The sequence below is a fragment of the Convolutriloba macropyga genome, chromosome 4, assembly GCF_964194025.1.
Source record: "Convolutriloba macropyga chromosome 4, txConMacr16.3, whole genome shotgun sequence".
Lineage (NCBI taxonomy): Eukaryota > Metazoa > Xenacoelomorpha > Acoela > Convolutidae > Convolutriloba > Convolutriloba macropyga.
The window spans coordinates 71,753,942-71,769,902 of NC_134471.1; the positions used below are offsets into that span (position 1 = coordinate 71,753,942).

Consider the following 15,961-nt stretch of genomic DNA (forward strand, 5'->3'; position numbering starts at 1 on the left):
ATCAAAATCAAGTTTCAAGCATCAAAATTTACCTGGTTTGCATTTTGGTTCTGTACATCATTCTGTCCCACATTAGCTTGGGTTGTTACACTGTTCTGCCCATCGTTACTTTGCCCATTGATGGAAGCCTGAGCATTTTGCTGCTGGAAAAGCTGCGGGTACATGAACGGCAAATGGTTGTACCCTCCTCCGTTGTACGGGTTCAGGAACTGAGATCCAGCCATTTGTGCCAGAGCATATGGGTCCGCAAATAGGTACGGGTTAAGAGCCGCAGCAGCTGCCAAAGCGGCTGCCGAGTTTTGGGGCTGAGACTGGTTAGGGGCGCTCTGGTTGTTCTGGCCGGTTGTATTGGTGGCAGCGTTGCTCACTGCAGGATTATTCTGTCCGTTAAAGACAGCCATTGCTTGAGCTAAAACAATCAAACGTTACTTATAAGTAACTGCCCTCGCTATACGCTTTTTAACGCTATACGCTTTTTAATTTAAGTTCAAATTTAAAATATTCGGCTATCCGCATTTTGATGATTTCGCGTGTTTTTTTTTAACTTTGTGGCTAAACTATAGCTAGTAAAGACCATAAATTTCAATAAGAGACCCGTGAGATTTTGTTTTTAAAAGCAACACGCTTTTAAATCGACTGGAGGTATCGCATTCACCCACACGTTGAAGCTTCACGAATGAAGACAGAGGTAATAACTGGCAAGTAGGCAACAAATATTTGGAAACAGGTGTAGTTTAAATTGCACTACTTGTCGCTGAAAACGGTTACAATGTCATAAAATTCCTGCTATGAGGTATACTAGAAATTACCATTTACACCATTACTAAGGTGTTGAATATCACCTACAGGTGATCAAATTCAACAGGGGGGAAAGTAAAGTTCCAAAGATATCTTTCCAATGAGCTCACTCACCCAACAAGTTCTGCTGTTGTTGGTTCTGCAGAGCAGTTGCCATGGCCATCGCATACTGTTGTTGCTGGTTACCATTCATTGACCCCGCAGGGTTGTTCATTCCATTCAGGTTCTGCTGTTGATTACCAGGGGCTGGATTCACACCTGGGTTCACCTGTTGCTGATTGGTGGCAGCAATCGGCTGGGAGTTCCCAGTAAACGCCTGCGGCGCCATTTGTCGCAGGAGCTGCATTGAAATAAAGCACGAAATTAATATAATAAGCGTAATCAAATTGTTAAAATTAGAGATTTCTGTAACGTATTTTTGATAATACGATATTTCTAACTATTAGCTTTATTCTGAAGGCACTGATTAAAATAAAGCTTTGTAATAAGTTTTCAAGGAGGCTAAATGGATGTCATTTCAAGACTCAAATAAGAATTTTAAAAATCAGCCTCAATATAAATTAATATTTTGAATCCACTATTGTAATTGTTCTCAGGCTTTTTATTGTTTCAGCTTTATTACAGTACAGAAAGATAAATTATATGTGACTATTTGGAGACGCTATTTTGTTGACCTTGAAATTAAATGTGGATTCATATAATCGTACCTTATCTTCAAATTTGAGTCTAGAATTCACGACGCACGTTGATCAGTGACCTTGTACACAAAAGCGGTCATGCACACTAATGTTAAGTGGTCATCGGAAACAGCTGTATGGCAAAAAGCTCATTATCGTCTGTCCCATAAAATTGAAAAACGAACCTTCGAAAACGCCAGACTTGCGAATGAGCAACAATGTGAACATTTGAAAGAATTCATTTTCTTTCTCGACAATATTAAAATAGATCTTTGTGATTAAAAATTCCGTCCATTGCTTTTTGAAACGTTTCCTTATTTCAATCTTTTCAACTTGTTGTGACACTATGCTGTCTAATGTCCAGACAATTACGAGCATTCCTAAAAACTTTTACGTAAACAGGACGTAGCCCAGACTGAGTTTGCGAAAGATTTAAGATTTGATTTCATTAACTTGCAACTGCCCACTCAAAAATTCACGAGAAGGCAACGAGAGCAAATCAACTTCTCGAAAACCGAATTCCCTTTATTTTTTACATTAAAAGGACACTATAGAATTACAGAATTTTGTGACTAATTATCTGGCAATAGTTTTTGCCTCAAAATTCTTTTCGTATATTTATACTTATGTTATTTATGTATTTATACTTATGTAATGATATTTTACAAACCTCTCAAAAGTAATCAATAATTGATAGCTGTGAAGGGATGGCTGAGTGAGCAAAGCTTGTATTTCTATAAAATCTATTTACTTTAATTGAGGCTTATTAGAGATCAGCTAATAAAAGCACAAAAATGTTATTAATACCAAAGAACGTCAATAACTTTGAATCACTTTTTTTTGCTTCTATTAGCTGATCTCTAATAAGCTTCAATTAAAGAATAGATTTTATGGAGAACAATTTGCGAACAAGAACGTTAAAAATTTAATTTTTTCCGCTACTTCCTCCAGGTTCAGTAATAGACAACTGTGGGAGAGTGGGTGCAAATTTAAAAGCTCTACTTATTTCAGGCAACAGTATAAAACCAGTACTCCTCGTAAAAACGAGACAACCCAAAATAGTGCTCACTCAGTATCGCTTTACAGCAAAAATTGCATGAATGAATGTGCAAAAAAAAGCATATTTGAAGTAAGCGTAACGTCATACGGTTCCATCAAAAAATCTGGACATATAAATACCAAAGAACGCCAAGAACCTCGAATATGCCAAGATTTTTTGGGGCAACCGTATGACGGTCACCGATCACTTCAAAACTGCTTTTTGCTCATTTATTCATTCAATTGCGACGGAATTTGATTCATGCGGTCATTTTTTACTTTTAGTGCAGCAATTTTTTATTCATGTGATTAAAATTTTGGTCATGCATGTGGCTCTATATCACTCTCACTATATAAAACTGTTAACATTAATTCCAAATTTAATTCACTCCAATTGAAGCTTATTAGAGAGCAGCTAATAGAACCAGCAATAAGTTGTTTTATTTTTAGTAACATTGTTATTTATTTCAATAACAGCTTATTGCTTCATTTATTTCAATAACAACTTATTGCTGCTTATATTAGCTGCTTTCTAATAAGGTTCAATTAGAGTGAATTAAAGTTAGAATTAAAGTAAAAAGTTTTTTATAGTGAGATAAAGCCATATGTCAGAACAAAATCTTAAAGAAATGAAAAAAAATTGATGCACTAAAAGTAAAAACTGACGCCAGAAACCAAATTCAGTTAAAATTGCAATCATAGCTTAGCGAAAAGAAGATTTGAAGTGATCACGACATCATACGGTTGCACCAAAAAAATCTTAACATATAAATACCAAATAATAGCCCCAGCTATCGCTTTGTGGTTAATAAAAAAGCAATATAGATCACAATTAAATCACGTCATATGTGAAAAATTCACCCGACAAGTGCAATCGAGAAGTTCATCACACGAGAAGAACGTTATAGAAAAAAACCGCAAAAATGGTCATGCAACAATTTTGCATAATTTTTTTGGAAGTAGTTTTCTGTGCAAAAAATAACATTATTAAAAAAAACCACAATTAGACCAATAATAGACTCGCTATCGCTTCGCGGCTATCAAAAAACAATTGGCAGCTCTATTAGCTGCAAAATGTACTTCAGTCCTCTTACATTTAACATAAGATACAAAACTGAAATAAATTAAATTCCAGGATGGCAGTCCGACGCTTATACCACTCAGCTATAACGGCTTAGACACTCCTTGGCCCAAAAAATTTTGATAGCAATTAATTTTATTTCTGAATGAGAGCAATTGAAATCACGCAAAACTTGTATCAAACGTGAATAAGTCACATGAAAGCGAAAATTTTTCTCGAACAAAAGGGCAAAAAACGGTCAATTTTTGCATATAAAACGACACACACTTCACTACAATTGCTTCAAACTTCGCTCGAGAGCAATTAAAAAACTTAAAAAGCCCGTAGATTGGCAGAAATTAGTATCGACATTTGCTGTGACATCTCCATTTGCTTTAGAAGACCTTGCCTAACTTACGTATTTTCCCGAAAATCTGCCTTCAAATAACATTCCATAGTCAGATACACTCGGTTGAGCTGAACTCCTCTAATTCAATTAAGCAAAAATCGGTTTGAGAGTCAGCTAAATCATGTGTGAACAAATAAATATTCACACAAAAACACTCATTCCAATACAAACGAAAAAGACGTCCGACACACCACTCAGTCGAAAGATTGCATGCATGTCACGGTTGCAACAAAATTCGACATGAAAACAAAAAAAAAGGACAAAAACAGTCGGACAAATTCGAACGACAAGCGGGGCAATTTAATTCGGAGAGGGCCGTAGCCTGGTGAATTTTTATGAGCTCAAAAAATTCCGCCTGAGGAGGGCTTCGAACTCCGAAACTCCGGGGTACCAGCCTGAAGCAATAGCACTCGGCTTTCAATGCCTTAAAATAGCCTATCTTACAATCGCTTCCGTTTTAATAACAGAAGCGAAAGCGAAAGAATGTTCTAGAGGAAAGGCGGGAAAAACGGTCAAGCAAAAATTTTGCATAAAAAGACACTCACGTTTACAATGATTGCTTTAAACTTCGTTTCAGGGCAATTAATGATCACTCCAAATAGATAATTGATAGCCATGGGGGACACATTGAAATTTCAGTTCCATGTAGTATCTACCACTGACCTGGTTTTGATACTCCTGAAACAGGTGCGAATCAAGCTGCTGGTAGTCAAACGGAGTCTGCTGGGCTGGATGGGCCTGTCCCGCTGAGGACACATTTGCACCAACTCCATTCACCTCCTGCAACCCTACGCCAGCTGCAGTTTTATCATCTTCATTTTGATTCAAAGAAGAATTCTGGGACAAACTGCTCTCGGGTGATCCAGAAATACCAGTTGCTTCAGATGAAACTCCATTTAGACCTCCTCCATTGACCAGATGTCCGTTACTGCTCCCGGGATCGCCACCCACCTGGGCTGGAGCAAACTCATTTACCCCGAGACCAGATTTGGCCTGGTTCTGAGGAGTTGCGACTACTTCAGAGGCAAATTCGTCCGGCGTCGCAGTGCTCTCTGGTCTCGCAACAACACCTGGTTGTTCAGCGTCATGATTTTCACTTTGATGACTTCCATTAGATGTGGCGTTAGTCCCATTCGAGGCTTTTGAAAGGACATCCTGGGCCGCACCGATCTCGGAATCCATTTGCGCATTCGCTGCACTCTGATTGGTTGTTTCCTTTGATGACTCATTCGCATGGTCACCATTGGCAGAATTTTCTCCGTTGCTAGTTGCATCCTATTATAATAGAGAAAATGAAAGCTTGCGAAAACTGGTGAAAACCCCTGGGATTAATCACTAAGACTACAAGAAAAGTGCATTTCATTGCCGATCAAGCTAACCGTTTCTATCTGCATGGAACTCAACTTCTCAACGCGATTGGTTAATTGAGTTATAACTTTAATTGTCAAATTCTTCACTTCAATATCCAAAAATGTCCTCAATACACTTTCGCCTACTAGGGACGTTTCAACCAAATGATAGAAGTCTTCTTCATAACTAGTTAATTTGCTACCACTCACCTTTTTAACTTCATCCATGATTTGAACCATTTCAGACAGCGCAAACAATTATCGACAATCAAAATTTAATGAACAATAAATAAATTCAAATCAATTTCTACGTTGAAATAAAACAGGTTTTTATATAGCTGAGGGAATTTGCAAGGGTTAGCTTATTCAATGGGTTTAGTTTTTGTCAATGGATTTCGATGACTCCAAAGATTTCAGCGTATGCACATATGACTATAATATACACAATTAAGCCGGCGCGCAGGTATGTATATGTTAAATAATTTTCAGTTTAAGCGAAGTTTAATTCAAGATGGTTTGTACAACTTTTATCTACACAAACTGACGAAAAAGTGAATCAAGTTGGTGAAACTTGAATGTTCGTGTTTTTGTTTTGCTTTGCTAACCTCAATTGTAAAAATAACGCACAGTAAGTTAAAGCCAGGTACATTCATTCTTAATTAGCTTCACTTAGTTTTAATTACATTCATAGATATGAACTCAGCTCTAGAAAGCTTATTTCATTGCCAAATTTTTATTCTCAAACTTAAGCAAAAACTTTTTGCGAGAACTTGAAAGTACTTTCTGACGCAAAAGAACGTAATTGTGAAGTAGAAAAATCCACGTCAGCTAAAAACTTCACGAGCTAATTTTCATGAGAGTTTTCAGGCCGCTCTGCTGAGCTCTACTCAGGCGAGCTTTGGTTATAATTAATTAAATAACTAATTAACTAGAGGTGCTAACTTTCGAGCTCAGACAGGGCGCCACCGTTCTCAACTAACCTCTACTTTTTACTTATCATAACTATTTTATTTCTCAAGAATATAGAAAGCCTTAACGTCAAGCGTGATCAAATAAATCGCAACCACTTTCAGACGAAAACTGTAAAAATCACGCTGAGCAGATAAATAAATCTTGATCATTTAATTTTCAGACAGCTCAATTTACGATTGAATCAACTTTATTTCGTCAATCTTATATCTTTTGAAGACCAAACGAAGATAGACAAGCTATTAATCAAATTCGAGTTCTTAATATCTTAATGAAGCTTACATGAAGACGTTAGTTTCACAGTTCGTGAACTAGAGATTACAGTATTTAGACTATATCTTTTTATGCTTGAAATATAATTCAAGATAATTGAAACCTTCATCAAACGTTTTTTCATCAATAAAAAATTTTCGCTTTAGAAAAAAAGATTTGATATAACTTAACACTCCGGTCAATCTGAAATACTGATTAAAAACCGACAAATCTTTTCTTGACTAGATAACGGTCATGCGAGAAATTCATTCAGGTTAGCCTCTGGGATGACCTACAATAATCTCAAATGCTTCCAACAAAGACCAGCTGGAGTTTTATATAGAACTTTCTTGGTTCTCTCCATTGGCCGTCGTAGTTCACGATCAAAAATTTTACTGATTAAAAACAGGCAGATTTTTTGCTGGTCCGCATTCCATTTGTAAATTTTTATGACAATGCCCAAAAATTTCTAATATTGCACAACAATAGACTAAATCAATATCATATTACTTCAATAATTCTAACTTGGTTTTCTCCATTTGAGGTTGCGATAGGTGCCGTTATGTTGCCATTGTTGTTTGGAGCGGGTAATGTCATCCCCATGCCCATCAATGCAGCCGCTACATCCTGCTGACTGATCATTCCACCTCCGCTTGAGTTTCCACCCAAAGACAGTCCACCTAAACATTTTCAGGACTTAATAAAAATAGGTCATATCTGATCGAACCATCTACTTTGGCTAATTTCAAAAACAGTGCGTTTGTCATAACCTAGCTGGATAAACCCAGAACGAGCTGGTGAAAGGTTTGTCCGAGGTAATTTATGGAGTTAGATATTTTAGCCCTATAAACGGCGATAATAAATTATACAGTGCGTACAGGTAGGTATGCCTGACTAAAAAGATGCTCTTTCAACCCCTTTTTCAACTGGGGAGTACCCGAAGCAAAACGTATTAAATATTCAACCATTTCAATTCTCTGATTACTGAAAATCACAAGATTTGTTAAATACCAAAATCTTTTTGCTGTCCACTTGAGTGAATTTTGGATATTTCTCCTCAAAGTAGAATATTAAAAAATAGGACAAGTTTTCAAAATTTTCGTTCTGTTCTTCACAAAGTTTTTCTTGTTTTGTTAAAAACCAGAATTAGTAAAACAAGTTAACTGTTTTGGTAGATTGTCACAGCCTTGAGCATTGATTTGGTTTGACAGTTACAGAAGATGGGGCATTGGGGGAAAACAACCATTTTTTTTAAATTCTGCTTTTTATTCTATACTAATATGACCGGTTTGTTTCTCCAAGAATGTATTTTTGAATGACATTTCAAACAAGGAAAAAACCTTGTCCCCGGCCGTTGCGTTTTGACCAGTAAACGGTTTTCTTAGAAAATTGATAATATATGGAAAAAGTCTATGGCCCTGTTTAAAAAAGATGTCTGTGTGCCGTTCTGCGTTTTTTCCTTGACGAGTACGGTGACCCCTTTTTTTCAAAAACCCATATTTTTGAAATATCTTTCCATTGAGAGAAAATGGTCCCGACCGTTTGGCTTTAAGATAGCTGTGAAAAAACCGAATGGAAAGAGATTTTGCGTGATATTGCAAAAAGGCAAGCAATATCTACCGTATGTTAAGACTACCCAAATGTGCAGCATGAGCAAAATGTGCAAGAAAATTTTACTTAACTTTTTATATTGTCTCACACTACAGAAAAAATTAACATATTCAACTACTGCATTTAGAAAAATGCTCGAAAACTAACAAAATTTTCCCGGCAATTCTGAAACGTTTTAAAAGCATACGTTGTGTACAAACTTGCCAAATACCTTGGATTCTCAGTGAAAAAAATTCAACTCAAACTATACCAGTTAGAAAGCAAAGTTTAAGAGCTATGAGTGTTTGAATTTGGACAGGTGCTATTGTGAAAACAATGAAAAATAGGCATAGGTTATCATAAAAGTAACTTATCGACTTCACTTAGTTAAAAAAACTGGACATTCTTACTTGGGCAATTAAACCCCCCCTTCACCGTTGGATTCACTGACCGGAGCCGTACCCGTGTGAACATACCTGTTTGTCCCTGTAACAAACTGGCCACCAAGCTGTTCACATTTCCAAGTCCTGCAGCGGCGTTCCCCACGCCTGTCAAACCCAAATTGGGCTGAGTCTGATTGGCTGCACTGGTTAATGCACCCAAAAGAGCAGGGTTGAATGATGATAAAAAGCGCTGTTGGGCTGCCAACGCATTGGCATAATCTTCCAATGTACTTTGTTGCTGTGGTGTCAAATTCAGCAGAGACGGCAGCTTTCCTTGAGCTTGGGGACTTACATTATTCACAGTCCCATGGTTTACAACATTGTTGATCAAAGATTGCTGCTGACCCGTTCGTAAATTTTCGACCGAAACTTGATTATTGCTGGCGTTCACAGCCGGTGGTAAAGCTGGATTCTGATGATTTTGTTGTTCTACGTTAGCTGCAATATCACTCACAGTTTGATTAGACGAACTATTCAATGTTTGGGGCGAAAATAACGAATTCATTATCAAATTATTTGCTGCTTGTGTATTGTTCACATTTGCTGACGTCAGAGATTGCGCAATTCCCCCTGCGTTGTTACGTAACATTTCCGGGCTTTGTTGCATATTGGCCGAATTCGCGGAGAGCAGAGCCGCGGCCATAGATGGTAAATTTGCAATACTGTTTTGTGAGTTGTTGAGGCTTTGCGAATGCTCAACTCCTTCGCTCTTGGAGGACAGTGTCAAGTTAGATTGCACGTTCAGATGTTGTTGATTACTCAGTTGATCGTTGTTTGCTTGGGCAAGGTTGTTGTTTACAGGTATTGCAGAAGAGGCGCCGTTTACCTGTGACGAGGTATTCAATGATGACGTGAGGGCATTTGCAAGAATATTCGTCTAAAACAAAGTTTTTTATTAACTAGTTTTCAGGCATAAGGATATCAGGATTAAAATTTCTCACAAAATTTGCGTATGCAAAAATCACATCTAATTCTTTTTTTCTATTAGTAATGTCAGAAAATCTCATTTATCACTTCTAACGTCCAACGATATAATTGCTGAGATATTTATATCTCAAAAATAAGATAACCAACAAACGTTAGGCAAAGGCGAATCGCTCTCAAATGACCGGCGAGCGGTCGGCTTTGGTAGTCGGGTGCGAGACAAAACAAACCATCTAAAGTTGGATAAATTGCTCTAGAACGACAGGCGGGGTAATATAATTGAGGGACAGTAGCCTACATAAATTTTTCTTTATTGTTGCGGCTAGGGAGAAACTCAAACCCTCAACTTCCAGAGTTTTCGACAGATGCATTAAGCTCCCGACTAGCAGACACTCCTGCTCTCCAAGCTTAAAATCGCTTTTACATCAGCAACAAACTATTTCAGAAGGAGAGAAACTGAGAAAATAAGCAGTCAAGTGAGAAAAAATCACTTGAGAAACCAAAGAAAGTTCTAGAACAAAAGCGCAAAAAAGATTGAGCAAAAATTGTGCAAAAAGACACACGTTTACAATAATGGCTTCAAATTTCGTTCGAGAGCAATCAAATTTCGTTCGAGAGCAATTAAAAACTGCCCTCGGCAAAACAAGATTCTTTGTCACGGGCTCCGGCGAATATTATACTTAGAAACTAGTAGAGCGCTAAGGGAGCTGCCCAGCTCAGTGACTTAATGCCCTCCGGGCTTTAACTATTTATTCAATTTTTGAAGAGGAAAAGTCGAAAGCGTCAGAAGGAAAACCGATCAAGCGAAAACTTGCGTAAAAAGACCACAAGACTAATATAATTGCTACAACCTTCGTCTGAGGGCAATTAACAATAAACGCAAGTCAAAATTTTATTGGTTCAAACACTGTCAAAGCAAATTCCATACAGCAAGAAAACTTACATATTGATGTTAAAAATTAAATATTGGGAAAACAATTTAGCATGAACTGACTTAAGTTGAAGTCTGATTGAAAAAAAAATCGACAGCAATAAACAGACACCCAAACTATGTAAATAGCACAGCCACTGTAGAATGAATATAGCAACAAATCTGAGTACAATGTTGTGCTTTACTAACAAATAGACAAGTAAAATAAAAAGAAACATAGCCAGTAAATTGCCGTAAAAATAGCCGCCTTTGACCCGCTTGACGCACATTGGGATTGAACAGGAAAAAAAGAGTTAAAAATTGATAGAATTTTTTTAAGTGTCATTTTTTATTTGGTGTGCAAATTCTGCATATTCGGTAAGGTTCTGAAATTACTCTTAATTCAGCTTTTAAACAGAACGCTATTAAGCATAATACTAATGCCAGCTAGCAATGCTTTAATAAACTTTGATAACCTAATGCACTATGACTTAATGACCCGGCTTTATATGTTTATCCCGATTCTTTTGATTTTGCACTTTTGACTTTGACCAAATTCACTACATTGCGTAATTCAATGCGTAAAAGAATTTAAAATCTATTCAGTTGAAGCAGTGAAGTAAGTCAGAAGTCAAGCGTGAAAATCGTGACTTATGTAAAGCGTGATCAAAAAGTAAAGCGAATTAAAAATGAGAGCGCCTATATAATAGCCGTTGAGAGGCTGACGGTGGCTATTAACAAGGTGCATCTGCTTCCTAATGCGCCAGCAATTAAACAACAATTGAAATAAGTGAAAGAAGAATTTTCACATTATAACACCAAAATTATATCACTAAAAAGTATTCGGACGCAATTGTTATTGTGACGCTACGACCCAAAGCAGCAAATGCAAGAAACCGACGCCTAAAAATGTCAGAAAACACTAATAAAACAACACGAGAGAAAATCGTAAGATGTAAGTATCTTTAACGAATGAGTGCGCGTAATAACGAAAACAAGGTAATCGTATTTGCAATTCTCGATTGATTAAATCTCATTGACTTGAATTTGGCTGTTCTGATTTGATATTTGCAGGGCAAGAGGTTCCAATTGGAATGGAGATGAAAAGTCGTCAAACTTTAACAAATGACAGCGACGTTGACATCTCTCATATGTCGCAACAGAAAAACAGCAACATTGCAAAAGTCAATTCCATTAAAAATCTTAAAACTTCCAAAAACCACTTCTAGGCTACTAAAACCACAAAAACAAATATAACCCCATAAACAGCAAAAAAAAATCAATACATATCACTACGCAAGCAAAAACACAGGCTGCCCAATTGTGCGACGAAATCTTGAAAAAATTAACAGTGGAGAAAAGGCGGCATCGGCCTTTCATATTTCTTCAGGAGCACTCTGCTGATAAGTTTTGTGGTCCTCAATTAGAAATTATAATAGTGCACAGAGCGCAAGTCATTTTTAGAGAGAAAATCAAGTGGAGATAAAAAAAACTTAGAACATTATTGACTTGAAACCACAATCAGGTTCACGAAATTGTCAGCACGAACTCATCTGACAACCTGTTCAAGTTTAAAAAAAATAAAGTTTCAATATAGCAAGAAATTTGACTGCGATGACGAATTGAAAGCAGAGCAGATCAGTAGTTCAAATCAAAATAATTTGCATTTCAGAGACTCTATTATCGACAATTCATTGCACACAAGCAAAAAGAAACGATGATACAAGTAACCAATAATGTTATCGTTGGTTTATTTTAATTGACTTTTTTAATATCAGAGAAACTTCGGTCTCCCAATTTATAGTAAATGTCCAATTTTCAGATATCATACTCGGCCGAAATCCGCGAAAAAGTTTACTATTAGTAAAAAACAATAAATGAATTTCACAGCTGAAGAAATACAGAAATTTGCAACGCCCAAGTTGCTCATGTTTCAGAAAAAATATGCTTTTGTTACAACTTCCAGGTCAAAATAAGATCTAAACCAAGCACGATAATTTGAAAAGAAACAACAATAATTTTTAACAAAAACTTAAAACCAAGCTGAAAATACTATAATTCATTAATTTAAGCTACTCAAAAACCAATAACTTCTAGAGAGAATCGACATGAAAAATCTGAAATTTCAGAAACCTTTTTCATCCTTAAGCAAATCATACATACCGAACAAAAAATAGCACTATGAGTATTGGCAAATAACCATTTAGCCGAAAACAAAAAATTTAGCCGACAGCTTCATTCTAATTGTTCAAAAAATTGCGTCAATAAATCAGTTCGCGGGACTAGTATGTTTAGTATGCCGTCAGTTTGCGTTTCGCTCAGGAATCCAATTTCCACACCCAAAATATACAAAAAAGAGCAACTTTTTTGAACAATTTTTGTCTCAAAATCGCGTCATCGAACATGTACGAATAGGCAAAAAGTACATGTTCGACAAAAAGGAAATATATTTCACTAGCTGTAATGAACACAAAAATTACCTCGCCCATTTGTTGTGCGCTATTGAGTGGCAATAATATAATGAAAGTAATATATAACTCATGACCAAATTATACAAGATACGAACCAAGGGTAATCTTAAAGCAAACTTCTATCTGAGACAGGGAATAAATTTTATCAACGTAGCAACTCGTATATAGTCTGACAGACACAGCTGAATTTGAACTGCATGGGCGAATGTACAGATATGGTCTAGTAAATATCTCTACACAAACAGCACTTTACAATACAGTCAATGTTAAATTATCTATCAACTCAATAGTTATGTCAAAATCGACCGATTCGACCAAACACGCACAGCCTAGTAAAGCAAATACCATATAACTAACCATCAATGGTTTGCCAGAACCAATGCGAATTCGCACATAGATATCAATAGACTGTATAGTTTCAATATTAGTTATAGTTTCATTCTGCAACCAATGTCTCCCTCAGACATTTAAGTATTTATAACTAGGCTAACTAGAACTGGTTTGGCCAATTTTATGGGTCACTAAATCATCTTATTGTATATAACAAGACAAAACGGATCGGAAGTTTGGCGCTATAAATATGTGACACGAATTGTGAATGACAAAAATGGCACGACTGTTTGGTTTTGAGCACTTCTCAAAATGCGCATCCTGTAACTGAAGTAAGCATTAATCGGTCCTCAAAATGGACATTGGTGAGATCAACTGATAAGTGACAATCATTGCTGTTATAGATGTCAAAGTCATGATTCGTTATGCTTAAATTGGTGTCAGGACAATTTACCATATGCCATTATACCCAATGCCAATATACCCAATGAAATTATACCCAATGTTCTTTGATATTTTCGTTCAATAATCCGACAAATTAGCAGTCGCTATTACCCGTATGTTTTAACATACTTAATGGTCATGACCATGCCTCAGCGGCCCGTGGGACTTGATATGAAACTATCACAACCGAACATGGGATTAAATTTTGCGAACATGGGATAAAAATACGTTTAAGAGCTATTTTCTGCTAACAAGTACTCGGATTATGGAACGAAAATATCATGTGAATTGGGTATAATGGCATTGGGTATTTTGGCATTGGGTATTTAGGCATTGGGTATAATGGCATTGGGTAAATTGTCATGTAACCGCTTAAATTAGCGATCTTTGAACGCCATACGTTCAACTCATGTGAAATTCCACCTTAGAGCACCTTTTCAAGCATATTCTGATAAAGAATAAGTTCTTAAGACGCTATTTTAGCCTTAAACTTAGAAGTGTTTTTACGATGGTGGTAAAGAGTGTAAATAACACTGTCATTCATCCTAAGCGCATAATAGTAGTCAACGTGTCGTCAAAGTTAAAATGATTTAATTTTAAAACCTTCAATTTTTTCAGTGAAAATAATGTATTTTCATCGAAAAATCAAGCTGATGTTAAACAACGTTCTATACTAAAGAGCCGAAATAAGGATTCAAAAATCAAGTTAATGTTAAGTCATATATTATGAGAGGCAATTAAAACATGAATTTTAAGAATCTAGACAGGGGACTAAAACGTTACTTATTCTATATTCATTTAAACCTTTAAACTCACAGTTAACAAATAAATTAAAGAGCAGAACAATAGCAACTTTGCAACGAAATTTTCGATCCTGCTAAGACAGTTGCAAAAATATTATAACTCACCTGAAAATACACGGCGTAATAACAGAAACGAGAATAAACAATAACAACTGGTAACTTTCACGCTTGCCAAAAACGTGTGACCTCAAAGCACCCTCGAGTCAAATCACAAAACGCACAATTTAACTTCAGGCTAGCGTATATTGGAAACAAATTGAACAATTTAACTGGTGAATAAAGTTTTACATGGTATTAGAACACGGTTCAAGGAACAATCTGTTTAATAAAATGAACAGATTAAATTCAGAATCTGAAAGCTCAATTTGGCGAAAAACCAGTTGTTTCCCAAAACAGAGTTAGTTATACTTTGCGAGTATGTTCCCAATTTTGAACTTGTTAAAGAAACCCGAAATAGAAGCAAGCTTGAATTATCTCTCCACGACTTTGGGGAATAGGTTCGATACAACTCAGGGGACGCACGTAGTTAACGAGTAGTTATAATAGTTTATCAAGTTATAACTTCCCTTATTATTAGTGGCTATTTGTTATCAAGTGTATAGGAATTCGCTTACGAAAGAGACAGAACTCACTTGGTTAATACTATAAATACTAACCATACATAATTCTTATGTGAGCGCAATCATAAATCCCCCATGTTCGAAAATAGGCCTTTAAGCAGTCCAAATAATTACATTGGTTGCTATTGGCGATATATTACTTGACAATAATTATATCGAATTTCCTTGGCAACAATCTTATGAGGGCCGCAAATTTATATCACAACAGTGGACAAAATTACATAATTAGCCAGAAAATTGCAGGAATTAGACACAAATTTACAACAATTTATTTCAAAATCACTGGTCAATTTATTATCAATGCTTCCTTTAAAAAATTGTAAGACACACAGATCCTAAATTCCGCAATGAAGTCTAAAGTAGCGAGGAAATATGAAGGCAAATATAGAGAGGCAAAAATTCTGTACGATTTCGGTTTGTCGCACATCGCTCCTCTATATGGCACTGTCACTCTTATCTAACTTATTTAAGCCAGCCAAAATGAGAAATTGAACACCCCTCATATTTAGAAAATTTAGTTAAATACAAAGATTAAGAAAGAACAATTAAAAATAGTTCGAAACCTCCTTTTGCACTTTAAGAACTCACATGGAAATTTATTCAACTGATTTTACTGACGATTACTAGTTACATAGAAGGAAGTAACAGTTAGTTAATTATTGAATCGATGAAGAGAAATGTGACCTCATAAAACATGTTAATAAGTAACAAGTGACTTTGAAATGAGCTCGTAGGCATTTCGATAGCAGCCAAATAAAATTTCAACATCTACATGGTCGACATAATAGTAAGCAGACAGAACTATCACCAAAAATTATAATAAAAAATTAGCATAAAAAATAGTAAGTATAATAAACATAGCTGGCAGATAGCC

General features: G+C 36.1%; 1 protein-coding gene across 4 annotated transcripts in view; it reads right to left on the reverse strand.

Moving 5' to 3' along the window:
• Nucleotides 1-15,961, reverse strand: part of LOC142337875 (uncharacterized) — a 35,733-nt gene that overhangs the window by 11,217 nt on the left and 8,555 nt on the right. For 2 of the 4 annotated variants that reach the window (XM_075387478.1, XM_075387480.1), the window contains exons 2-6: nucleotides 8,619-9,462; nucleotides 7,078-7,232; nucleotides 4,646-5,257; nucleotides 913-1,138; nucleotides 33-409 (exon numbers count right to left, since the gene is read on the reverse strand). In XM_075387478.1, coding sequence (XP_075243593.1) covers nucleotides 33-409; nucleotides 913-1,138; nucleotides 4,646-5,257; nucleotides 7,078-7,232; nucleotides 8,619-9,462 — 2,214 coding nt within the window. Of the gene's footprint in view, nucleotides 1-32; nucleotides 410-912; nucleotides 1,139-4,645; nucleotides 5,258-5,541; nucleotides 5,886-7,077; nucleotides 7,233-8,618; nucleotides 9,463-12,899; nucleotides 13,138-15,961 lie in introns of those variants that run through there. The other 2 variants (XM_075387479.1, XM_075387481.1) reach the window with 2 other exon arrangements.